The sequence below is a fragment of the Amphiprion ocellaris genome, chromosome 16, assembly GCF_022539595.1.
Source record: "Amphiprion ocellaris isolate individual 3 ecotype Okinawa chromosome 16, ASM2253959v1, whole genome shotgun sequence".
Taxonomy (NCBI): Eukaryota; Metazoa; Chordata; class Actinopteri; family Pomacentridae; genus Amphiprion; species Amphiprion ocellaris.
Window position 1 is genome coordinate 6,611,937 of NC_072781.1, and position 26,744 is coordinate 6,638,680.

Below are 26,744 nucleotides of genomic sequence, written 5' to 3' on the forward strand. Positions count from 1 at the left end.
CAATAAAGAGACTCCAGATTTGGAGACAGCCTTGACTCCTGCTGTTTGCTTTGTTCATTAAGAGGAGATGAGCAGATGGTTTGCTGGTCTGTTGTGCAGTGCACACATGCAGGCGCACACACGCACACACACACGCTGAAGCACGCACATGCAAATACACACACGCACATGCATGCTCGGCCCTGTCACCTTAGCTTTATCCTCCATTTATCTTTTCCATTACACATCTCGTGGCAGGACAATGCTACTCGGTGAATTGTGAGGGATGTGTGTGTGTGTGTGTGTGTGTGTGTGTGTGTGTGTGTGTGTGTCTGTGTGTGTGTGAGACGGAAAGAGATACAAGGGAGTGTGAAAGGGAAGAGCACTGCTGAATGAAGTCACAAACGTTTTTAGTCAAGACAGCCTCTGAGGTGGTCATCTGAAAAGCCGATGACTCATTCACACATTCATTTATGTGAATCATTGCTATTCACTTGTCAGCCGCTCTGTATTCAGGAAGAATTGCTTGTAACAGAGGTATTGTTTTAGTCCTGCATCACAGCTTATCTGCCTGTGTCCAGGAAATGGCACACCGCACATTTAGACAAGGTTGCATGAGCAAATCCTGGCCTACTGCGCAGATTGTTTTGGCACAACACACAAGTTCACAACAATCTGAGATATATCTTATTTAGGACTTTAGAAAATTAAATATTTCTTCTCAGATAAGCTCTTAAGCATCTACTACATCCCCCAGAGGAAATTGCTTCTAACATTTCTAAACAACCTGCATTTTTGATCTTTGACCTTACATGATTTATTCACCCTTTTACCCTGTGCATCAGTTAAGGAACACTTAGTGTAGCTGAGCATATTTCAAGCTACACACACTCCTCTATTAATGCGCTTTTTGAATATCTCTAATTCATGCACGTATGGAGATATACTTTCCTCAAATTCTAAACTGCAAAGTAAGCTACAATTGATTTATATTAACAGGCATTTTACAGGGCTTCGATCCAAAATGAGTCAGAAAATTCATTAATTTAATCATGTATGGTTCCATCTCCTGCAATGCTAATATTTGGCAAGCAAAGATCATAAAACAGCCACAAATTTTCACACAGCAAAAATGTTGTTTTTTTGAAACATCATCTATTTCTTGTCTTATTTCTTGTGCTCTCGACTGCTTACTAACACGAGGTTAGCTTGTGTCAGTTTTTATCTTTTTTTTCTATGCTTGCAAGGCATAGAAAAAAAAGAGATAAAAACGAGAGCAGTCACAAGGCGATAGTGCCTCGTCAACATGTTTCACTAACAGACGGCTTGCATGCGACCCAGCCCACCGCCTTCCTGTCTGTCTGTCAATACTTACGTGTACGTTTTTGGAGATGGAGCACAAATCAATGCCACGACACTCCCTGACACCCTCACATCTGTTTAGACGATGCAGACACACGGACCTTCCCCTCCTCCACACACACAACACAGATCTCAGATGCGGAACTATTTTGTCAAATCCACATTCAAGAAATCTAAAAAAATAATATATAGACATGCAAATTAAAAAAAAACGATTAAAGACAACATCTCTTGTGAAATAACTTAGAAAGAAGCAATGACACAATTTAATAAAAAGGATTTGTATTGTTTGTATTGTCAAACTGCACTACTGCATAACATACACAATACAAGTCATTTACTGACTGTACAACATGCCATTATGTGTTTTTTTTAATTATAATAATCATAATAACAAAAATGATGACTATATATATGTACACGACTCTGTTACAAGTTATCTTCATCACTTGTGTCCAGATAAACAGCACTGACAAAAAAACAACTATGGTCGTCTTCGTCTAGGATCTAAAAGCCTTGATTGAAAGAAACACAGTTCAAACACAACATCGGAATAAAATAGTCTTCCCACTACAGCTGAGATTTGGTGATAAATGCAATAAATTAAACAAGAGAACGATAGAAAAGTTCAAATGTCACCCTTGAAATGCAGGGGAGTCCTCTTGAGGAGGCGGACATGTGTGTCTCAGACGGGACTGAGCATGCCTGTCGATTGTATATCTCATAAATGAAGAATCTTTGTCACTCTCCCATCCATCCATCCATTCATTCATCCATCCATCCATCTGTCCTTCTCCCTCCGTCTTCAGAACATCCCAGTGGTTTGCAGGAAAACTCTTCCCTCTGAAAATCCACAAAGAAAGTCTGATAAATAAAAACCATCAGCTTTATGCAATTAGTTCATCCACAGAACTACTGAAGAATACATCCATGACTGGAGATCATTAACAAAAGAACGTTATGGAGAAAGGCTCGGTTTAAAGTCTTTCTCGGCCCCTGATCCCCGTTTTTGGCGATAAAACTTCCTGGCACAAAGGAACCACATCCTGCTCTGCTGTCTGACAGACAATTCCCCTTTAAATGATTTATTACTGGGTGTTAATTATGCAAATGATGTCCAAACAAACTCGTCATGAGGACAATTAAGACAGCCATTAATTAGTGGCCAGTTCTCTTCTTGCTTCACTGACATTCAATTAAAAATTGCTTTTGAACAAGCCCGCTGTCTGGTATGGTGGTCTTGGCACAGCGCGGAGCAGAGGTGGGCTGGAACCGTGCACTCTTTTGATGAGGCCGGGCTACAGATCACGGCCATTTCTTTCTCTGTCTGTTTAAGATGTTACATGTGGGATTTTTCTCATTAATCCATCCCTGTGAAGACAATAATGTTGGCAAAACAAATATATTAAACGCCTGTCTCCATTAAAATGGTAGCCCCGGTGAACTTTCTCATGCCTCATTTCGTTTTGTTCAATTTCTCAGGAGCGGTCTCCCTGTGAAATCTTTGAAAACCCTTCCACTCGACCGGTCAGTTAAGCATCAAAAGCGGAGAGTAGGTGAAATAATGAAATCTGTTGTCCTAGCTCAGTCGATAAGAGCTAAATAAATCCCCACCAGCAGGTATGCCGCGATTCTTACACTGAAATGGAATTTCTGGGTAAGCATGACAATCAATTTATCACTGTTAATAATAAGTAAATTGTCTCCACTAACTTGGTGCGATGCTTCTACAAATGCTGCAACTTTTACTGCTTTATGTCTAATGTGAACATTTCTCTGTTCTTAACATGACAGAAAAAAACCTCTAAGAAGTGAGAGAACATTTTAGCAGTGACAGCTTTTCTGTCTAATAATTTCACAACATTCATACCGAGGAGGCAGCGTTTTGTTATCTGGACGCCTGTACCTTGTACTGTTCCCTTAGTGTCCATCCTGCTGTCATCGTGGTTGCTGCCTTCAACGTCCTGGGTCACAGATTCTGTGTGAGGAGCTGTTGATGATTGATGGCCTGTAGTTTGGTCATTAATTAATAAAGACACTTGATTAGCAGCTAATGAACAGGCGAGGCTAAGTTGCACCGAAAGCTTGGTGACATTTAATATGAAAATGAGAATTAGGCTGGTTATCGCTACATTAGGCTCAATTCTGAGCCAAAACAGAAGTAAAACACAGGTATGACGAAGGTTTCTGCACCTGTGTGTGTGTTGGCAGTGTGCAGCAGGCTGTGCTCTGCCTGATCACGCAGTTTGACTTCCTCCTCCAAGGCCTCCTGTAGTCTCCTCTTACTCCTCTTTTCCTTCTTCAGGCGCTTCTGGATCAGAACTGAATGGAGAAGAAGAGGAAAACAAAGGACAGGTGGCAGAGAATGTTAGAAAAGTACACATTTACAGGTAAATTATCATCGCTCTTCCATTGTACAGGTTTTTTTTTTTTTTAATACATGACTTAATTTGTATTTATTGTTGTAAGAATTAGTTTACTACATTTCTTGTGTGGTCTTAATGCTTCTTGACCTTCCTGGATCTTTAAATTGTGTAATTTGAGAGATTTTGAAGCTTAACTTGGACTGTATTGCTATGTTTTTCTTTTCTTTTCAGAGAGGCGAGGTCTTACAGGTCTAACACTAAAGGTGTAATACATTTTGCATGAAATCACATTTGATTTTGCAGATTTGTGGCAAAAATGAAACACTGCTGCTGTTTTGAATAATCACAATACTGTTCTACTGCAGCACTGTACACTATCATCTGCAACAGGCATGTAGAATTACGCAACTGGCTGTTTTGGATCTACATTTTACAGTCCCTTTCCATCTGAAGTTGCTAATTTCTCCACCTGGCGTGACCTCATTACGCAAACCGCACTTGACTGGAATTTGCTCTGACTGCGCCGCATATGACAGATTTTGTGAACTTGCCAAACTTGATTTAGTGTGCAGCATACGTGCCAACCTCAGTGTAATTCACCTCTCCAGATGCTTTGAGGGGTAATATACAGTAGGTGTCCTCACTTCCTTATCTGATTTTCAACTTAATGGACGTCCTGTCAGCTTAGAAGTGGATTAGATCAGCGTTGTTTAGCTGTGCAGCGGCATTGTCGGTGTTTAGATGTTGAAATCCAAACCGTGCCAGTGTCGTGAGGGAAAATGTAACACTTCAATCAACACTTGGCAAAAGTTGCTAAACCTTGCCTTTTACGAAGCAATCTAAGACACCGCATGTGATACCTCTGTTCTTCTGTTCCATGCTGAGCTGTCTCTCCAAGGTCTCTCTGAGCTCCCTCTCTCGGACCAGCTCCATCTTCAGTTCGGTCCTCTCCAGCTGGTCCTGCTTCTCCTGGGCTCGGGCGTTCTCTATGGCAACCCTCAGCAGACCCTGCTTGGAGACACACAGGCGAACATCAACAGGTTACACACCAAACAACAGCCAAGAAAGATGTCAAGTCTTCCACAAATGTTTAAAAATGCAAAAAAATTAGAACTCCTAAATCACCAAATCACCTAAACTAAAAGAAAATATTTCGCTTTTTATAACCCTTAAACAAAGCCACTGTGCTTTAAAATTTTAAAGATTCAAAAACAGATCTTAAAGAAGAAAGAATTCATGAGCTACAGTTAACCTAAAAAGGAGCAGGTAAACCATCTCACTATAAATTTAATAGGTTTTTCTTCGGGTCATGTTTTAGTTATGGGTTGTATAATTCCTACATTTAGTAAATAAAAAAGAACTGAATAAACAGATCTGAGTTTAATGTCATGAAAGTCAACACTGGTCTTTTAAATGCTAAAAGTGGAACTGCCAAAACATCAGGGTCAGGTGAGGTTAAGAACAGATTTTTTTCCTGTGAAAACCCAGCCACAGTGGGCTTTTCATTGTGACTGTTCTTTTAACAAAGACGTGTAAAATCTGAGAAGCAGGTCAGCACACGCCCATCCCAATTACTGCATATCCTAAATGTCTGCCTCGTCTGCTATTTAACATTTCAGGAAATCCCAGAGAGTGGCTCATCTCCTTTCCTATTCATCTTCGAGCATAATAATAATAAAAGCGCCGGCAGAGGCTCACCTGGATGTTCGTGAGCAGGGTCTCTATGGAGGACAAGCCTTCCGGGAAGATGAAGGGAGTGTGGTGGAGACCTGCTGGGAGCTTCTGTCCTGCAGGGTAAGATACCCTCTCGCAGCCTGATGGGGGTTTCTGGTAGACTTGTCTATCACAGCTCTCCCTGGTTGTCTGTGTAGCCAAGGAGTTGTTATCTGGAGGGCAGAGAGACAGTGTGACGTCTCGTCAGAGCGGCTGATACACTCCTGAGTGAAGCTGAACACAATGAGCTCACGCCTTACTTGGTCTTAAGAAGTAATATACAATGGCTGACTACACTTCATTATGTCAAGTAACCACATCAATAGTAAAATTAAAGCTGAATTTAAGCATGAAACTTCATCACTGACCTTTGTAAATACCAATCTGACTAAAAAAAAGGTGGTCTGGTACTAACAGAAACAGTGTGGGTTATTGTGGATCAAAGATTTGTCAAGATTAGTTGTATTTTATCAGAGTGTGCGACCTTTAATCTAAAATATTTAACATTTAATTGCTTTCTTTGCAGGTTTTGACCACGTGTTCAGCAGTTTAAGCTGGTTAGGTTGTAATAACAAGACCTACGTTAAGTAACATGATAGCAGGTAATTATTTACAATTAGACATTCTTGATCTGCTGAGATACGGATTAAAGCTCTGGAAAAGCTAGTAGACAGACTTTGATGGTTAAAAGGAAGTCGTAAGTGTATTTTATGTTGACTGTGCGACAGCCTCCTGCAACGATTCAGAGATTTTGTTAAAAATCATCTATGCACATTTATAAAGGACATTGCACTTGATTCATTCTTGATCTTCCCAATTATCATTGTGTGACTTGAGCACAATTTTTCTTTCTTATTGTTTTTTTTTTTTTTTATTTGGGGGGGGGTGTCTCCTTTCTGAAAAGTGCATTTTTAAAACATGCTCAATAAATTCACCCATTTCCTGTACCAACCCTTTGTGTGACAACCTCCACCATCTCTCAACAACTGTACACATTTTCCTGATTAGTACAACATATTATTTCCAAGCATTCAGGTTTTAAATCTGCAGTGGGATCATCACTGCCGGCACGATATGTAATCAAAGCACAATGCAAATTTCTGGCTCACTAATACATTTACTTAACTCCTTGCAAACATATCAAGGCCAACAGTAAATAGGTGTTTACACTAATTACTGTGTGCAAGTGCATGTGCAAATACACAAAAAGTCCTGGTTTGGGGTTTTATAAATGTGGTTAGCCTTTATTAGATGGCAGTCTGCCTATTGATAATGCATCACAGCTTGACATCTCCCATAAAAGCAGCTAAGAACCTGCATTATGGATGACCATCTGTTTGTAAACCTGAGAACTGCGTGTTCCCTTTTCGTGACAGTGAGGGAGATGAAGATTAGCCATTTTCTGCATTTTCCCCCCCTGCATCAGGCAGTTGCTCACTTTATGCGTTTACTGTCATCCGAGCCACTGAGGGACGAAGACGTCCTGGGAGTCCGGCGGTTATTGGAGCAGAGACGAGCATGAACGTGCGATGTGATATCTGGCACTTTTCTCTGTCTGTGACAAATGACAGTGTTTTCTCCACTTAGCTGACCACAGCATCTTCTGCTCCAAATCCACCCACCTTCCCTACTCCGCCTCGGCCTCATGTCTTGGCAACTGTCACATTCAAGGTGTTTCACAGATGAGAAGCAATGCCCCCCTCCCACCCCCACCACCCCTTTTCCTCCTCCACCTCTTTCTCCCTCTTTCTTGCTAAAAGCATTGCTCTGTAGAGAAAGGTAATTAGCAGGTGCTGGCGAGCTCAGCGGAGGGCATCCAACTACACTCCTGTGGCTCACATACAGACACACACACACACACACACACACACACACTCGTAGCCGCTGAAGTGCGCAGTCAGCAGCGTGGGCTCCCCAGGCTCCTTGGATGTGACTGATCCTTTATTGAGTTACTGTTTTACGCCTACTTTACCTCACACTCACACACACACGTTTGGCATAAATACACACACATACACACAAAGCTGCCAGCTTGTTTGATCATTTACCCATCTCCCTAACCAAGGTCACTGTCTGTTTTTCTCTTTTCTCCCAACTTCATCTCTCTTTTTACCCCCTTCTCTTATTCCTCTCCCACCTGTCCCCAGGGCTAATGAACTTCACCACGTGAAGACTGCCAGTCAGCGGAAGAGAGCAGGGAGGGAGGGAGGGAGAGAATGGGAGAGACAGAGAGAGAATAAAATTCTGCTGATGTTTGGTTAATGGGAGTGAGGTGTCAGGGATGGCCTCTGATCTTTGCTGCATGGATACGTTGTTCAAAGACCACTAAAACAGCACACACAGCCAAAAACCGACTCACACACACACACACTCGCAGAGATTATCATACAATGGATTGACAGAATGACAGCGCTGAAGTGCTCTTTGAAACTCCGCTCAATCCACGATAAACCTATCCTGTGATGTTCTAGGTCAAATACAAAAGCTTGCAATCCAGCAAATGTACATGCATGTTTCATTTGCATGCCGGAAAATCAATTGAGAATCAATTGCATAAATGCGATGTGTGATGCATGGCATTCACGTCGCTGGTGCCATCACTGCTTTGTCAATATGTTCACAGATACCTGACAGCATCGGAAACCTTACCTGGGAGGCCTTTGTGATTTTAAGATTCGATTACTGAATAATGCGATTCTGTATTAGAATACATTTACACAAGCGCGTGCACACACATACAAACTCATACACAAACAATCTCTCCCTCTCCACCTCTCTTTCTCTCTCTCGCTGTAGATTTCTGCTGACTGTTTGTCCTTGAGCAGTCCTCATTAAGCTAATGCAAACCTCCCTGACAGAGAGAACCAAACAACTGACGTTGCAGCACCGTGGCAACGCGGGCCCTAACGACAGGGAGGCAGTCGTTATGCAGATGAGGTCCAGCTGAGAGCGCGGGAGGCCGCCTGGCTCGTTAGGCCGCGGCCCGGCAAATGGCTCGCTAATGTAACACCGCTTCCTGGTCTAATGGAGTCCTGTTTTGCAGAATTATTTGTCTTTGCTCTCTGCAGGAGGCTGGGGGCCGCTGACAGTGAGGAGGAGAGGAGGAGGAGGAGGAGGAGGAGAGAAAGGGTAACAGAGTGAATCCTCATCAACCTGTTACTGAGATTTCTTCCTTGTTCAAATGTTAGAAGATCTTTCTCTTTTAAAACACACATAACGCTAGAAAAACCATCACACTGATTGCCACAGGTGTTTAAATCCACAGCGCGTGAATGGTGACATAGACGGATGCTTTGGATGGATGCTTGCTGCTCTCCATTGACAGATTTTGTTCCAAGGCGATTGATTTGTGTGAGAAATAATCATTGCTCATTAATAATTATATCATGATTAATGACTGGAGCAAGAAATTCTCAGGAAAAAAGCCAGAAGTTGACCTTTGAGGTGAGGTTGACACTCAAACTCAGTAAATCTGAGTAATATAAGACACCGTAAAACCACAGGAGAACTTTGAAATTCAAGCTGCATGAATGTACGAGTGTGTCTTACCTCTGTCAGCGTGGCTCCTCTTGTTCTCCTTGTTGTATTCCACCAAAGCCACATCTGTCTCTCTGGCCCCCTGCACCAGTGCAGGAGAATGTCCCAACACACTGTGGCTCGACGACAGGCCATCACGGAGAGGGTCTGCAAGGAAAGAGTAATAAAAAGTCAAGAAAAAAGGGACTGTAACTCATAAATTCTTCTCAGGTAGCGTCATGGCCAGAGCATCCTTCACTTTTGCCAGAGTGCGTCCACGCCACAGGTAAGTACGTACGTGTGGTTTCTGCAGTGCGTTCTGTGTGAGACGGCGAACTCGACACGCTGCTGCTGTGATTGGATGACATCTGAGCTTCCTCCAGTGAGGGAGAAGGGGAGGGGCTGTCACGCACTCGCTCCTGATGGGCAACGAAATGACACACAGTCACAAAATTAAACTGAAAATTATAGCTGGTAATGCACAAAACTGCACAGTGGAATTTCAAAATTCAGGTAGAAACTTTTATGTTGATTTATTTTAAAGAATCAATGTCAAAGATACCCACATGATCCCTGGCAATGTGGATTGGATCATTATAGTCAATGCAAGGAGAAAATGCAACATCCACACTCAAGAGTTATTAGTTCAATGATCTTAATTTGAATCCGAGTCTTTGTCACGGCTGAATACCATTACTACTGTCTCATTTAGATTAATAAAGTGGATGGATACACTGAATTACCAACAAGAAAAGGGACATTAATCAGTCACAGTAAATGTTTAAAGCAAAAAGAAGAACTGCAAAGTGGGGTTTAGTAAAACGACGTTTGTGGTAATCTAACTAAAATTTTCTGTGTGTCATATTGGGTTCTAAAATGCATTTTTGTGCAATAATAATTTTTATACAATTGTCAAAGTTCCTGGACTTTTTTCCAGGTTGAGCCAAATACATAATAAGTGTGTTTTGGATTTGCAAAACATGATAAAATCATTCACAAATCACCTTTAATTAAAAGAAATGATATTCTTAGGGACATTAAAAGGCTTGGAAGCTATTCTGTTATTCTTTGATGTTTACAGGAAAATCTGGCGCTCATTTCATTAAGTTTCATATTTAGGAACAAGTCCAGCATCTTATAAACAATGGTCCCTTTGGTTAAAATTATGATCACAGATGCAATTTCCTGTAACTGATGAGAATACGGTGTGATAAAACTCTGCCTAGATTGTCAACTTTTATGTGTAATCCTCTCAAATCTTTCTTAAACACTGACTGAAAAACACCAGAGTGTTGTTTTTAACAAAGTTTTTGTGTCTGTATGCAGGACATCTCAAAAATGTATAAATAGATATGGTATTGACCTGAAGCCAAGGAACAACTGATTACATTCTGGTAGCGATCCAGAACTTGGATATCCCCTTTGTCGACAGTTTTTAGCTGCAACTCGAGTCTAAGTTCTGCACGTAAAGAATCGAAAGACTAATTCATCACGAAACTTAAGGGACAACAAGTTTGTCTTGGGATGTTAAAAGCGAATCAGTAAGTTGTATAATTAACTAGTTCCGCAAATATTTCAGAGTTGCTGAGTGTCACGTGGACTAAGACGATTGCTGGCTGGCGGTCAGATCCAGCGGGCTGATGGGCCTCTGAGTTCACCTTAATGACGGAGGTGGGAGCCCTGGCAGGGGGGTTGGCGTGGAGCTGTGCCACGTTGGCCATGGTGGCCAGTGTGCTCAGTCGGTTCATCTGGCCCATCGCCATGGAAACGGAGGCCGGTGCCAGGCTGGCAGGGATCAGAGGATGTGACATCATCATGAAGGGCAACTGATCCAGAACTGGAATGGAATGGAACGGAATAGAATAGAATAGAATAGAATAGAATAGAATAGAATAGAGGGAGAAAGCGCACAGTACAGTAAGTCTGCAGCTTCTCATATGGCAAAGGTCACACCACAGCAGCGTTGTTTAAAGGTCATCAAAGCTGCACTACACAGATACAGAACATAAAACAGGTTCTATATATCGCTTGTCTTTCATTTTTCGCATGAGCCTTATTTATCCATCCCAACTTCAAGGCCTCTGCTCAGTCTTGTGTTGCTTACTGAGCTGAAAACCCATCCTCTGATGACAGTGAGTGGATCTGGACACCAGTGTCATTCCTCTTTGTTGAAAGTATTACCTGGATGACTGCTCTGCTTCTAAAACCACATCTTGAAAAAAAACAAAAAGGCGCACAGCGTGGAGAAAGATGAGTGCAGCAGGAGAGCAGGAAGAGGGAGGGGAGCGTGATCATGATCAGGATGAGCGCGTCTCAGAGATGTAAGGACTGTAATGGTCTCAAGATGTTTCTTGAGTGTCATCTGCAAATAAAACACAAATCCAGCCTCTTTGGGATGAAGTAAAAATAGACAACTTTTCTTTTGCGTTGCCCTGGTCCTTCTTCATGATAATCCAACACATTTTTCGGCAGTTGAAACTAAACTCCTATTATCGCGGCCAATCTGTTGTTCACACTCCTCTCTTTAAGACAAGCATCCATTATCTTTAAAGAAAATCCTTCCTCTCAACAGCACCCCAGCGGGTTGTTGCAGTTCTTCTATTCATGAAACAAACAATCCTGTTGGGGGGGTAGAAAATGACATAAATATTTATCATTTAATAAAAGGAAAAACAAAAACAAAAGAAACACAGGGAGGAAGTGGAACAAAAGAAGCTGATGGCAGTCCTGGTGCTGGGCCAGCAATGCACGCTGGGTAATTATAAACACAAAGGAAAAAATCTTGGACTCTATTCCGCACAATTGTCACAAATAATAGAACGAGTGCATGGAAACAAAAAAAGGCTATCCAAAGAAGAGAGATGAAATAGAACAAATAAAGGCAGAGAGGGAAAGAGAGAAAAAGAGAGGGGAAGAAAGAGGGGGAAAAAGAAAAGGCAAACTCAGAAATAAAGGGTGAGGCGTTGATTTTATGAGTCGGGCTCGCTGGACATATGTGCAGTGCTTTGTGCATTTGGCAGATTAGTCTCTCACTTGCCCAGAGCAGAAACCAATCCAAACAAAAGATCTGTCTGAATGGAGCTGAATAACCAGATGCTCCGACAACCAACTAGCAGCCAACTCCAAATATTAAGCCTTGGTTAGAAACCAGCGCTCCACTTTTGTCACCCCCCCCTCCACCTCCCGCTATAATTTCATTTTCACTCTCTTCTTAACGCTGCTTTTTTTTTTTACCCTCCCTCCTCCTCCACTTCTCTTCTCTCTTCACTTTCTCTGCCCTCCCATCACTTTCTCTTATGTTTCATTAAAAAACATCAAAAGTCAAAGTGCCTCTCTTATGTTTATCCAAACAAACCATTACTGTAAACAAACAGTTACTGTAAATTTCCCAGAAGATCTTGTTAAATGCAGAAATGGCTGCTCCCCGCTCTTCCCCGGCCCATAAGGTGTCACACTCAGCATTTGTGAGTGTGTGCATGTGTGTAATCCGAGATTGCCTTTGTAGTGGTTAAAACTCTGGTAGGGGCCTATACTTCCCATAAGGCCGTGGGTGGCGGTATGGAAAAAACACATTATGTGTGTGTACGTATGCCTGTGCGCTGTGTTTGTGTGTGTGTGTATGTGTGTTTCCACTTGACTCTATCATTAACAGTGATTAAGCTTTACAGGTTTATAATGGCTGGTGGTAACCATGCCACCTAACTGCCCACAGATGCTGGCAGTCGTAACTGAGAGTATACAATGGTAAACAATACTTAGTGCAGAGGAAAAATTTCCTGCACACTAAGCCTGAAAAGGATTTTTTTTTTTTTTTTACTTGTGTCTCCTTGTGATTTTATTTTGAAAGAAACACACAAGGGCAGTTTTTCATTTCAGTCCTAAAGCCTCGCACTGTGCTCCTCATTTTAAGTGTGCGTGTCCCAGGTTGATAGCGTATTCCACACAGACCTCCATAAGCCCTGTCATCTGTCTAAACACACTGATGTCGCTTTAACCTGTCGATAACAGTGGGGGCGGCGTGTCCGATGTGTTCGCGTATGTGTGTGCGTGTACGCGTGTGCCCGTCCCACCATCGATTGTCCAGCGTTTGTCGTTTGCATTCAGGATAGTGAATTAGAGAGGAGACTATTGATTTGGCTTCAGCCTCTCATCTTATTCATCTCTCTATCATCCCGGTGCGCTCACTCTCGTCCACCGATGCTCCAGTTTTGCTGGCTGCTCTCCCTCACTGCAACAGCCAGGGACGGGTGCAGGGAAAGGGAGCAGCTTTTAATAACATATGACTAAAAAGTATACCTGCACATGTAATGAGCAGCCAAAAGGGATTCGATTCCAAAATGAGGCGATTCTGTGCCTTCCAAGGACAAAATGACTTAACTGTAAATGAGAGCATACTGCTTACTCAGACTCTTTTTCCTGTACATCCTGATTTAATTCTGCACCATATGACAGACAAATATCGCAGTCATATTGAGCATGAGTAACATAGCTGGTACACTCTCTAAATGTAGTGACTAATAAGTGGTAATGATTCGCCAGAGATGTTCTGAGGCAACACTTTGAATGACCAACTGTGTTTTTCAGGAAACGTTTGCTGAATCTCGCTGACTCCCACAAATGTGCAAATAAATCCGGCTGACGGAAACATTCAACCCCTTAAAATATCAAAGACTAGAAAACACAATAAAAGTTGGATCTTTATGGTTTTCATTGTTTGGATTACCTGATGTCTATTTGACTCATTGCTGCTAAACCTACCCACTCATGGCTATAAACTCAGAAATGTTTCCTGAATGGTATCAAATCCCACAAACAAACTGACGGAAATATTCACCCTTATTTGAAATAATAACAAGTGCAAAGTGCAAGACAGTCAGATTTTTATGGTTTTGATTGTTTGGTTTTGACTCACTGCTGCTATAGTTTGTTTTTCCCAAGAAATCATAAAGGCAGCAGAGGTGATGTCTAAACACAGCTGCTCAGGTTGTGTTGACTTGGCATCCCAGATGTGTACAGACAACAACATGTTTTGCAACCGTAATTGAACATTTCACACACACTCATACGTATGTGTGAGATGGACTCACCCAGGCCAGGGTTGTGGTCACCGTTCTCCCCATTTGGCGCGCCATGTTGCTGGTTGCTGTGGTAACTGGCCATCGCCTCCAGTTTGATCTTTTTGGCCAGGGCCGAGAGATCTGAGAGAGAAAGACAGATATAGAGAGGAAGAAAAAGGGGGAAAGAAAGAAAAAGAATCAATAAGAGCCAGATCAATGGCCCCCGGTGGAGGATTAGAGCAGTGGGTAGGCAGGAGGTTGTCATGGGAAGACAGAGGCCAGCCATTCATTCTGACTGCACCGCTGCACTGGCCATTTAGTCTGCCAGGGAATCAGCAGTGATAGGAACAAGCCAAGACATTCATCTCTCCCACACAGGGATATCACATCCCACAGCAGAGCACTCAGGACAGGCACTCAGCGGCAGCAGCGGCTCCACCTTTTAGCCAGAAAGTACTTCTTTATCAGTATGAATTAGAAGCACGGGACAAAAAGTGGAGATACTTTTTAATAGGGGTTGTGCACTTTGGGATAATTCGTAATGGAGAGCGACAAAATGTGGCAGCAGGGCCGAGCTGCGTTTTAATTTGTGTCTTGAACCTCAGAAGGTTGTTTGACCCACGGAGCGGCCTTTAAAATAGAAAATTAAATATCTCTCACACTAATACAGACAAACATGGCGAATTATTAAAGTTGGGGCAAACCACACAACTGTGCAAACAACGGCGAGGAAATACAAACAAACCATAAGTCTTAATTTCCTGATCTTGGATACATCTAAACATTTGAAACAAACTGAACTGCTGAGTTTTTTTTCCCTTCCCTCTCAGACAATGGGTGTCTGAGGTGAATAGTTTGTCTGCCCAAGACGTCGACAACCACAACAAATTGTTCCTTTTCTTCTCATCTTCTCTGCCTCTCTTCCGTGCCCTCTCCCTTCTCCTCTCCTCCCATCCCCTCTCCTTACTTTACCTTTTCAAATGTCAGCATCACAGCGGGACATAAGCCACTGTGTTGCATGTGTGTATGTGCGAGCGCACGAGGGTGAGAAAAAGAGACTAAGGAGGATCACATCAAAGATTTTTCCTGCCTTTTACGCTCAAATGTCCTCCCTCTCTCTGTCTCCTTCTCCCCTCTCATGTGGCCAGTTCTAATCAGTAGCGCTGACATTGCCGCCGTGCCCTCTCCTTTGGTGGAAAAAGACTCTTTTCCCACTGAGAAAGATGCTCTTGAACGCTCACACAGACACAACACGCACACACACACACACACTCTCAGCCACCTTTGAACAGTGAGAGGAAGCGGAGGCTAATAGAAAATGGCTTCTTTTGAGGCGGGGAATGAAAAGATCAGGTTGCAGTGAAGAGCACAAAGCCAAGGGCAACTTTGAGAGTGGTGAGGTGCCAACAATTACTTTTCTCCCTTTCTCTGTTCTACACACACACTCGCACACACAAACACACTACAATAGGGACCCAAACACAAAACTGTTTGTGACAAAAACAAGTGGCACGACGGCTTTTAGCAGGCAGTTGACTAAGAGCAGTTGACTGTTCTTAGAAAGTTAGTAAAAACATGCACCTCTGCAGATTCTGGCATTAAAATCAGCAGCCTTTCCTTTAAACAAATACTTCATTTATGCCAAACTTAATTCATACTTGAAGAAACAATTAGGTTTTACAGTCACAAACCAAACACATCCTCACATCAACTACAGATCAATTTCAAGAGGGTTTCAAGGGGCTAAAGAGTATGACTCTTACTCAGCCTAAAAGAGGACTTTGTGTACTTATAATTCAAGAAAAAAGACCAAGCTTGCAAGTTATGAGTTGTTTCTGGTGTGTCAGCAGCGTGTATGCTAATTTTATTAATCAACACACCGGTCACCTCCCAGAACTCCACCTCCTCATACTATTGATGATGGCTAAATGTATCACTACGGCAGATCTGAAGGAAAATTAGTGAAAATCCACCCACCCTGTATCTATACTGCATAAGCAACCAGTTCTCTCTTAAAACTGATGGGATAAATCAGACAGTTACCACTTTCTGACAGCTGAAAAGAGAGCAAATTTTTGAACTTCGACATCTACTTCACTCTGAAGCAACAACGTGTCACTATTTCACTCTGTACAAGAGCTCCTGGAGCCAATAGAGGGATTTCTGCTGGGACTTTTCAGCATGTACTGAAGAATTGCAACCCCTTGACATTAGAGAAAAACTTGTGAAAGGGGGGATTTAGAGATTTAAAGCGGTTTTATTCTACTTATAATGAATCTTTGATACAGAATACACTAGCAGATGTTTTTGTTCACTGGTTCAAAATTGTTTTATCATTTGATTTTATTGGGTTGCAGTTAACTTTAAAGTAATGTTAGCATTACAGTAAGTAGTAGTAGTGGTAGCGGTACTATTAAAGATATAATATTGTATGACAGTTAATTGTATAAAATGAATATTAGTATTTATATTTAACTCTTTAATTAGTTTTTCGTAGTTCATTTTTATAGTTCTACATGTTTAATGTTTGGACTGAAATGATTTGTGTGACTATGTGTACCAGTTACTGCAAGTCTTTTTCCAAACATAGAACATTTTCATTCACATATCTGTATTTCTTTCCATTTCCTTGTTCTCCTAATTACAGCTTCATGCTCCTAAAATGCCATGTGGTTGAGCCAAAGGCTGGATGTGTCACTGGTTGATTCATCGTCACTGATGTGTAGCGATTCTTTGATTGGCCTGCTTAGACATGTTTACGGAAAAAAAGAATTCTTCTTTTTCAACAGGCAGCTGTGACTTTTTAGTCAGAGGACAAGTTACTGGACGGACTAATAATGGATTCTGATAAATATAAAATTATGAATAATGATGAGGGAATAAGAATCTGTCCAACACATCGATATGATAATCATATCGACATGAAAATCTATTAAAAATCTCAGAAATAGTGAGGTAAAACAAGAGAGTTGTATTGGAAATCAAGAAAAAAAATAATTCCAACAAAATAAAAGACATAACAACAAACAATTGAAGTTGTAGTCCTTCAACTGAAGTTGTATATAAATGCTAGTATTGACAGTTTTAACAAAATGCTAAACTTTGTAAGGAAATCTATTCAAAATAACTGATGGTCCAAAGTAAATCTCCTTTTGATTTCTGTCATTCAAAAACCAAAAAGCAATCTTTATGTTGGTCAGAGAGCAGGAGAAGTGTTTGGAAATGCAAATTTTAAAGGAAAGCATCACTTATTTTCTGTTATTTCTTTACAATTTCTCACTAAACCTCCAACGTCAGACCGTGTGTTTGATCTCAGACTAGTCAGTTTAAGATGCGCAGTGAGAAACACTGATAATTTACCATGTTCATGCGCTTGTGTGATAATTTTTCTACAATACTGTCTGTGTGTGATGAGGCCTGGGTGGTCACCTGCAGGAGGTATGATCCCAGCGTGCATCAGACTGCTGTGAGACAGCATGTGGTGAGTCCCGCCCTCTGTCACACTCTGCAGCCTCTTGGGCGGTCGTCCAGGCCTCGAACTGCAGGCAGAAAACACGAGTTAACGTTAGTCATTAGGCAGTTTAATACTTTACCCCCTCAGTCAGTCAATTCTTCACGCTGAGACTGAGATGGGTGGCCTGGTTAGAGACAGAGTGTCCTTCAGTCTGTAAACCTCTGATCCTGCTGAAGTGTCAACAAGCAAAAACACTGAAACCTGACCGGTTCCAGGAAGGCTGCTGTACAGCAAATCTGACCTCCCTGTGGATACGAGCAAGCAAAAAAGGAGTTTCCCTATGGCATCAATAAAGCACCTCATTACTGTTCAGCTTACTCATTCATTTGTTTGCTTATTAAATGTGTTTGCTCGCCTCCCTCGCCTTCAATCCTTTCCTCATTTGGCCATTCATTCCCTTTTTTCTCGCCATGTCACTAATTTCCTCAGTAACGGCAGTGACTACAAGCAGATCCACACGCATTCCTCTATGTGTATGTGTGTGTGGTTTGCCGGAGCCATGCTCAATCAATCCTGGAGGAAGTATGTGAAAAGCTGTCAGACATCACTTCGGCTCTGACTAAACGGTGTGAATGTCCTGACAGGGGAAATGACACGGGCCACATCAGGCTTAATGACAACCAGCGTACCTCATCTCCTTTCATAGCAGCCTGACATAACACGAGTCTGTGGGCGAGTGTGTCGATGCGTCCATGTGTGTGTGTGCAGTATTAAAAGACAGAGTGGGGAAAAAGAGAGGAAACACGGGAGCAAAAGAAACAATAAAGTTTAAGATGGAGGCAAAGGTGAGGAGGTGCAACTTGAGGGGAGAAAGATGAAGGGAAACATGTATGGAGAGAGTTCGAGAAAAGGTGGAAAAGAGTAAAAAAAAAAAAAAAAAGGAGGTAGACTAGCAGCAGCAGCTTCCTAGCGTGGGGTGTCTTTGAGCAGATTTTAATTAGAATCTAATCCAGCCGTCATTAAGGCCCTATAAACGAAGCTGTCAGTCAGGAGATTAATGGCGCCTCATTTGCATATTGCATATAATTCATCAATTACCCAGCAGAAAGGACCAATCCCCTGTTGACACACCCACTGGCTGAGAGGAGGGGGGAGATGAAGAGAGACAAAAAGACAGAGAGAAAGATTGTGTAGTCACTAACTGTGGGAGAAAACAGGTAGCTCATGTGTGTGTGCATGTGTGGGGTCGTGTCTGGCTTGTGCGTGTGCGTGTGTGTGCGTGTGTGTGTATGAAGTGTTCAAAGGTTAATTTGATGAGCCGATGAGCTCCACAGTTCCTGCCCTCGGTTTTAATGAGTTGTTATTATTGTCTCTTATTATGGGCCCAGACCGACTGGGATGTGACAGCTGACATCAGATATCACACACACACACGCACGCACACTCCCAGACAGTGACACACACACAAGTATGTAGACAGTGAGAAAAACACACTCAGGTGGATATACATACACACAAGACAGACAGCAGGAATGTGCAAGAGGGATGAAGTTGTGTGAGTGTGCTGTTGTTGCAGAGGTGGAGGGGGCGCATTTAAATCAGGCTTATTATATATATATATATATATATATATATATATATATATATATATATATATATATATATATATATATATATATATATATATATATATATATATACATATTTGCAGTGCATATAGAGCAGCATACTGGGCTTTAACAAAAGCAGGAAATGTATTTTTAGGCCTCAAGTTTGAAGGTAAAGCAACACAGCTCCACTCAGACACACACCGAGCACATGCAGATGCAGAAGTGAACATCAGTGGGGGAGAAATAAAATACACACAGACTAAAGACTGTGGTTGGTTTTTACTGCAGCCGCTTCCCTTTCCCTTACTACTGTTTATTTGCGCACACTAATTAATGGCCTGTGTGCGTTGGGTAGGTGGGTGTGTTGTGCCGTGTCTTTGTATATGTTGCATTTTTTGGGGGGGGGAGCATAAAGGACTGGAACCTAATTTTGTGTTTAGTCTGCAAGTGCGTTGATACATCAAAGTGACCCGTGGAGGGAGGTCTATGTGTGTGTTGTGCATGCAAGTGTGTTTTTTCTGCGTGTGTGCGTGCGTGCGTGTGTGTGTGTGTGTGTGTGTGAGTGAGGTTGGAGAGCACCGGTTCCCTGAGGTAGGATTAATGAAAAAGCCTTTCATGGAAAAGTCATCAAGCTGAGGGGATGGAATGAGAGAGAGGAGGGGGGAAGAGAGAAAACAGTTCATTGTATGTGTGTATAAGGTGTGTGTGTGTGTGTGTGTGTGTGTGTGTAGAGGAGGGGGTGTATGGCTTATGACCTCTTTGTCTCAAACTTTAATTAAAATCTCACCCAGACGTCCTCCCTCATGCCAACACTCTGGCCAAACACACACACACACACACACACACACACACACACACACACACACACACACACACACACACACACACACACATTTGTTTAAAAAAAGGTACTCTGTACATTGAGTTCTGCCCTCCAAGCTTAAGCAAGTGTGTGTGTGTGTTACCTGAAACATGAAACGCTAAACATGGCAGCTGGAGCTTAGCACAGGTGGAACAGAAACAAAACACAACAAAGATGACAGATCTCTCTCTCTCACACACACACACACACACATATACACTCAGACTGAGGGGAAAGAGAAAAGTAATGAAAGAAGAGGAAGTGTTACAGTCAAAACAGTGGAACAGCTACTGGCTTGGAGGGACCGAGGTGCTGATAGGTAGCAGCTGTGTGTGCGTGTGTTTATGTGAGAGTGTGTGTGTGTGTGTGTAGGAAAAAAAAAGAAAAAAGAAAAAGAGAGAACTTGCTCAAACAAGATTTTGTTTGGAATATATTAGCAGCGGTTTACAGCTCCCATGCTCCCATCCTTTCAATCTGTGTTTACCACATGGGTTTGTATTCGCCGTCACGGTCCGGTTTGATAAATCATAATGTCGTCGCTGTACGCGGGAAGACTTATGTTGCTGGTTAGAGAAGGCAGGGAAAAGATTGATGTTGTGATCTTCCTCTCAAATCGAGGGCTGAAAAAAGGAAGAAAAAAAGGAGCTTTATGCGCCATTGTTATTAGGAAAGCCTGTGTGATGATGTCATGAAAGAAGCAGGCAGGACAACACACACACACACACACACACACACACACACACACACACACACACACACACACACACACACACACACACACACACACACACACACACACACACACAGAGTCGCACACAGGACGTTTGATCATGGCAAAAATCTGATCTCCTGAACTGATACCGCCTCACATTCCTCTCCCACATTCCAGGGTCAAGACGATGTCAAGACTGTGTGTGTGTGTGTGTGTGTGTGTGTGTGTGTGTACAAAGTGTGTGTGCTCCATTAGAACCTGTCACAGTGGAAGACATGGAGGCCCTCTCTATCTCATCGTGCTCTTCTCTATAAAACATCAAAAGAGTGCGGAGGTTAAAGTTGAGCTAACCACCCCACCCTTACACACACACGGGCCTCCTCCACTCCATCCTAACACTGCTGACTTTGACAGTGAGTTATGGTGTGGCAGTGGGGCTCAGCTTTGAGGTGTCCACCTTCCCATGCACACACACACACACACACACACACACAACACCGGCTCGGCGCTGCCAACTCGCAAGGCCGAAAATTTGCCACTGGGAGGCACAAAGAGGAGGCTTTTGTTGGGCTCTGCGGGCCGCTTCGTCTCATTTATCATTTATCATTTGAGTTTGTTCACTTTTCTGTGTGAATGCACAAAAAAACACCTGCTTCATATTTGACTTTTGTAGAAATGTCCCTGAATGCAAAAACTGCAAAAAAAAAAAAAAAAAATCCCATGTGAACTGAGAAAGGTCAGTCAACTTAAATTTTCAACTTATATCTTCCTTTTAGCTCAAGTTGTGTCTGCTAGTTTTGAAGTGCAGAGGATTTGAATTTTCGGTTTTCACCAGAAGATAATTGAAATGCATGGAAGAGCTGCAAAAAAAAAAATTTAAAAATCTCAAATGAACTGAGGAGGGTCAGTTAACCTGTATTTCCCTTTTAGCTCAAGTTGCATCTGTTAGTTTTGAGGTGCAGAGGTTTTGAATGCTCTGTTTCCACCAGAAGATAATTGAGGTGCATGGATTTTTGCTCTCAGAAAATAATATTTTCAGATAATGTGACCTTGGTGTTCCAGTTCATCAGAATAATACACTATCAGCACTTTCAATAAGTGCTATTTTTTAGAAAAAAAAAAGAAAGGTCCTCTGAAAACTGCTATCTGTCTGGTTGGTATCTGTTATCTAGAGTTAAGATGGACTGTTTCAGGAAAAAAAGAAAATGCTGTTGAATTTTTTTAAATGCCATTTTTCAAAGCTTTGCACACAACAAATATAATAACATTCACCTCCATATGATTAAGAAATCTTAAAGCAAATGTCTCAAAATGAGTGCAAACTATGGTAACAGTACATATTAGTACATATCTTGCGTTACATATTGAAGGTTATGTGTGTCAAAAAAGGAGATCCTGTTCCTTGTCACATTACACCACTTTTATGTAACACGCGTGAGAGGTGCCATTACTGGACTCTGCACAATGTATAGGTATATAGAAGTAAAATGTATGCACTTGCACACTTTGACCTGCAGCGAGCTGTTTGATGTGTGTTGCTAACAGAGAATGAAACTGTTCCTTTGTGAGGGAGAAAGAAAAGGACGGAGATCAGGTTGCCTCCTACACGCCATGTTCTCTCTGTGGAACTAATGTCATTTAGCAGCAAAGCCAGCAAACACACAGGCGTGACCATGTGAGGTGTGTGTGTGTGTGTGTCTGTGTGTCTGTGTGTGTCAGCGGATGACAACGTGTGTGTGTTTGTGCGCCACCTATGCATGAATTATAACTGGGCTTTGAGTGAGGGTGAAGTCGGCCCTTCTTCATGGTTTGATGAGTCAGTGGTCAGGGTGTGTGTGTGTGTGTGTGTGTGTGTGTGTGTGTGTGTGTGTGTGTGTGTGTGTGTGTGTGTGCGCGCACAGCAGGCGTAAAAGAGTGAGACAAAGAGAAGGAAAGACAATGATAAACAGAGGACGTTTTCGTAACAACTGCTTCAAAACATCTCCTTTTTAATCTTTAAAAAAGGAAACAATGAATAAACAAATAGCCAGAAGAGTAAACAGTAGGAATGCATGTAAAGCATTCTGTTAGTCATGTTAAACCACCACACAGGGCTGTTATTTCTCCTCCAGCCTGTCTGACTGTGTTGAACTGGAAAATAATAAGTGATGGCTGTCTTAATCAGTAACAAAAACCTCACTGAGCCAAGGCTGTCAGAAATCATCACATTCTCGGAGACGTTCTTGAAACTTTTAGGTTCAGTCGGCCAGCCTTCCTGCTTTAACGACAACCATCTTGAGTTTTTTTTTTTTTTTTTTACCTGCTACTGTATGTTGCTCCATCCACACGAGGGATTACTTAAAAAACTTCTAATGCAAGGGGGCTGATACTAATGGCTACCGCAGCACATTTGAAGCCTTCAGACAAAGAATCACGGAAGTTGTTTGAAGATTTCAGACGAGTGATGTTTTCAGATCTCATTAACTAAAGGCTGTTTGAGTGTAGTGTGGATAATTAGAGACGGCAGAGGCTGTGTATTTTCAGGGGTTGTATAACAACGCTCCCATTAACACCAGACACAGGAGAAATCCCAAAGCAGCCAGAAGATGCATCTGGATTTTGTCTTGGTTGGAGGGCCGCAAATGCTTAAGCGCAGGTGTTAATCCGTGCACATGGAGCTGGAGGCTTGATTCTCACAATAGTTTTGCTTCCTTTTGGAGTGTTTGTGGTTTTGCTCAACAAGTAAAAGCTTGTCTTAAAAACCTCACACCTGGTAACAAAATCAAAGATAAAAAGCAGACATATATCAAAGCATAAGGATGATTTTACCTATACCCATAGAACATAAAGAAAAAGGAGGGGGAAGTAGTTTTTACATTACAAATTCTTTTTTTTTTTTGCTGTTTATCTGAGCTCATCTTGACGCATCCTCTATCTGCATTTAATGGCAGGTGTAAATTGGATCATTCATGCTCCAAGGAGCAAGGATTAACCATCAAACAATATCAATTCCCCAAACTAAGGCTAATCCACACTCCTCTGGATTCAAACTCATGCTGTTATGAGCATGTGGTCTGCACGACGGCAGACTGAGGCACCAGGAAACCACAAATCCAAGCCAATTTAGCCCCTTAATCCAAACATCTCTGTGGCACATTGGATTGATGACCCATGTAGTTGGTCACCATCAGAGTTCTGCAAAACAGCTAATTTACATAATCGCATCATAAATACCGAGAATTCATTTAATCATCTCCTCTGTTCTGATGCTCAGGGCTAAAGAGTGTTGATATGATAAGACAGGAGTTATTAGGGAGAGAGAGAGAGAGAGAGAGAGAGAGGCAGGGGGAAGGAGAGAGAGAGCAAAAGGATCAGTGAGTGAGTGAGTGAGCTTGTCCTGATTTAAGCTGCCGCTTGGGGCCAAATGAAAATTAATTAATTTCTGTGAAGAATCAATTTCTCAGAATGACAGTGTCAGATTCAATGTGTGCATGTGTGAGTGTGTCAGGGAGAAAGAGAAGGAGTGTGTGAGTGTATGTGTGTGAGAGAGAGAGCCAGAGAAGGGGGGGAGAGATCATGGACTGTGATAACATGACAAACTTTTAAGAGTGTTTTTCCTATTAGGATTACTAAAATTCATTATCATCAACACCATCATCACCATCGCAACGTTTATCATCCATTAAAATGGTAATTAGTAACAGGCCTAGCAGCAGGAATGTGGCAAATGAAAAAAGGGGTCAAATGGACTTAAAGTCAGACATTATTATTATTACATCAAATGCAAACTCCAAAAACAAATCATACTCTCGGGAAAATGTATACATATGTGGAATATTAATTTTCCCACATAAAGAATGCTCCCTTAGGATTTTATTTTGTGCAATCATAAAAAAATCTGTTGAAATGGGGGCTACTTTGATTTCTTAATATAGAAAACATATCATGATGTCATTATAATACAGGAATTTGCAATAATTAGATTTTTGTGCATAATTTGCTATAATCTGGCGATTGGAACTAAATCCAAAGTATAAATTCAGACAGGTAGAAGTATCAGAAATCCTTTTGGATCTTTTAGGCCTGCCTGCAAACCTCCACCTGCTGCACCCGCCCCCCCTCAGACATGAACCAGGTAACCCTCCATCAACCCCGGGTCACCCTTATCCCCCCCTAAACCCGGCTCACCTTGCGTTGGTGCAGTCGTTGTAGAGCGTCTCGAAGTCCTGCCTGGAGATAAGTTTGCACCGGTTCACCCCGGGCTGGATGGCCCCGAGCCCCCGTAGCACCCGGACCTGCTCCACGTTGCACACCACCGGGGAGATGTCCAGCCGTTTCAGCTTGGTGTAGACGGTGTGCAGCCCGCCGACCAGGTGCTTGAGAAAGACGTCGAAAGCTTGCGGCAGGCAGATGAGCTCCGTGTCTTTGACGGTGAACGAGGCCAGCTTGGCACCTTTCACCTCCACCAGTTTGCACTCGTTGTTCTGCGGCGTGCTCTCCACGGGCGACGCGGTGGCGTACACGGGCTTAGCGCTGCTGGACACCGGCGCTCCTCCGCTCTTCAACGGGGTCCCGTTCGACAGTAAGAGATCCGCTCTGAACTGGTGCAGCAGCGCCGGGTGCGCCACCGGAGGAGCCGGGGAGGACGCGGCGGAGGTGGCCGCAGGTGGCGGAGAGTTGGTGGCCGGAGAGACGGAACTCGGCGCCGGGTGGTGGCCGAGCGGAGCGGCGGGGAGCAGAGCCGGAGCGGCAGGAGTTGCCATAGTGGTCATGTCCGAGGATCTGGAGAGCAAGTTAAAAGGGAAACTGTTTTTCAAAAGAAAGTAACTTTAGCGAACACACGGCGGATGCTTTGCAAGTGTGGAGTGCGCATCGAGTGTGCCGAGGAGGAGGAGAAGAGGGGGGATAAAAGAAGGAGTCCGTGTGTGGAAAAACAGATCACATAGTTGAATCAGAATGAGCGGAGGCTTGTCTCAGAGCTGGAGATGCTACTGTCACATTATCATAAAGAGGAGGAGCCTGGGCATATTCTTAGAGAGGGAGAGAGGGAAGAGAGAGAGAGAGCAAAGATTAGCCTACATAAACTTTGGATAAGCCTATTTGCGAACGCCTGACGAAAAGACACCTTCATATTAACGCCTCTGATGGGACTTTGTGTGTCTGTGGCATCAAATCTGGAGTCTTTAAATCTACTTATTAGTGTAATCTTCCTGTAACATCATTTGGGTCTGTTATTTGAGACTGTTATCCTTTAAAAAAATACAACTACTGTAGTGCTTTTCCTGATGTCTGTCTTTAATATTAATCAAAATCTGATTTGTGCTTTAGAATATAAACAGAAAGCTTGGTCATCACAGGAAAATCATGCATAATGGACATTCAAATTGATCTTTATGTGCAGTTTAAGTGCTTTAAATTGAAACAAAACACATGAATTGATAAAAACTTGCACAGGAGAAAAAGTTTGGCATCTTTTACAATTACAGTTGCTTTTTTAGTTTGGAAATACAGTGAAATACGAGAAAAATAGGAGCTTACTAAAGTCTAATTTGATTAAGAAAAACTGTAACTCGGGTGTCTTCTTATCAGATGTTAAAGACTTTTTTTCAGTTAATTTATCTTGCACCTGCTGTCTATTGTAACGTCGTTTGAATGTGAATCTGAGTGATGAGATACTCTACAAGAGCTTGTACAGAGGCCAGTAACCTTGGCTTGACAAATTGACCCCTTTTACCTGTTCCCTGCACTGCTTCCCCATCCAGTCCACACACACACACACACACACACACACTCCCATCATTTACATACGGAGCTTGCAGTCCTTTCAAAGTGGCTTTCACGGAACATTGTGTTGATAATGATCTTGGTCGTGAGGGAGAGAGAGACACAGATCTCCAGAGACCATCTCACCATAAGACAAGGGGGAAGAGGATAAAACTCCGACTGTACTCCAACTCAAAGGACTTTAACACTCTTTTTCCTCCCAACCTCCCCCCCACCTCTCCCTCCTCTCTCGAATAAGCCCTCTTGTGTTTTTTAATTGGCAGAAATTAATCTTTAGGATGTAGATGGTAGATTTACATTCATTAAAAGTCAAGAGAGGAAGCCAGGCTTGATGCTAATCAAATCTGCTT

At 42.4% G+C, this 26,744-nt stretch overlaps 1 protein-coding gene across 4 annotated transcripts; it reads right to left on the reverse strand.

Annotated features, from left to right (window-relative positions):
• Nucleotides 1–1,606: 1,606 nt before the first annotated feature.
• On the reverse strand, nt 1,607–25,694 carry dachc (dachshund c). Of its 4 annotated transcripts, none has more exons than XM_035957987.2 (11): nt 24,799–25,694; nt 17,423–17,532; nt 14,024–14,134; nt 10,595–10,773; nt 9,235–9,355; nt 8,970–9,104; nt 5,406–5,593; nt 4,568–4,718; nt 3,535–3,663; nt 3,248–3,319; nt 1,607–2,184 (listed from the first exon to the last, which is right to left on the reverse strand). In XM_035957987.2, exons 1-11 carry the CDS (start codon nt 25,380–25,382, stop codon nt 2,147–2,149), a joined length of 1,818 nt encoding a protein of 605 aa, XP_035813880.1. In that variant the 5' UTR covers nt 25,383–25,694; the 3' UTR covers nt 1,607–2,146. The 4 variants fall into 4 exon arrangements, with proteins under 4 accessions (XP_035813880.1, XP_023146890.1, XP_023146873.1 ...); XM_023291122.3 differs by having other exon boundaries at nt 3,248–3,331; nt 24,799–25,693; XM_023291105.3 differs by having other exon boundaries at nt 3,248–3,349; nt 24,799–25,690.
• Nucleotides 25,695–26,744: the final 1,050 nt, after the last annotated feature.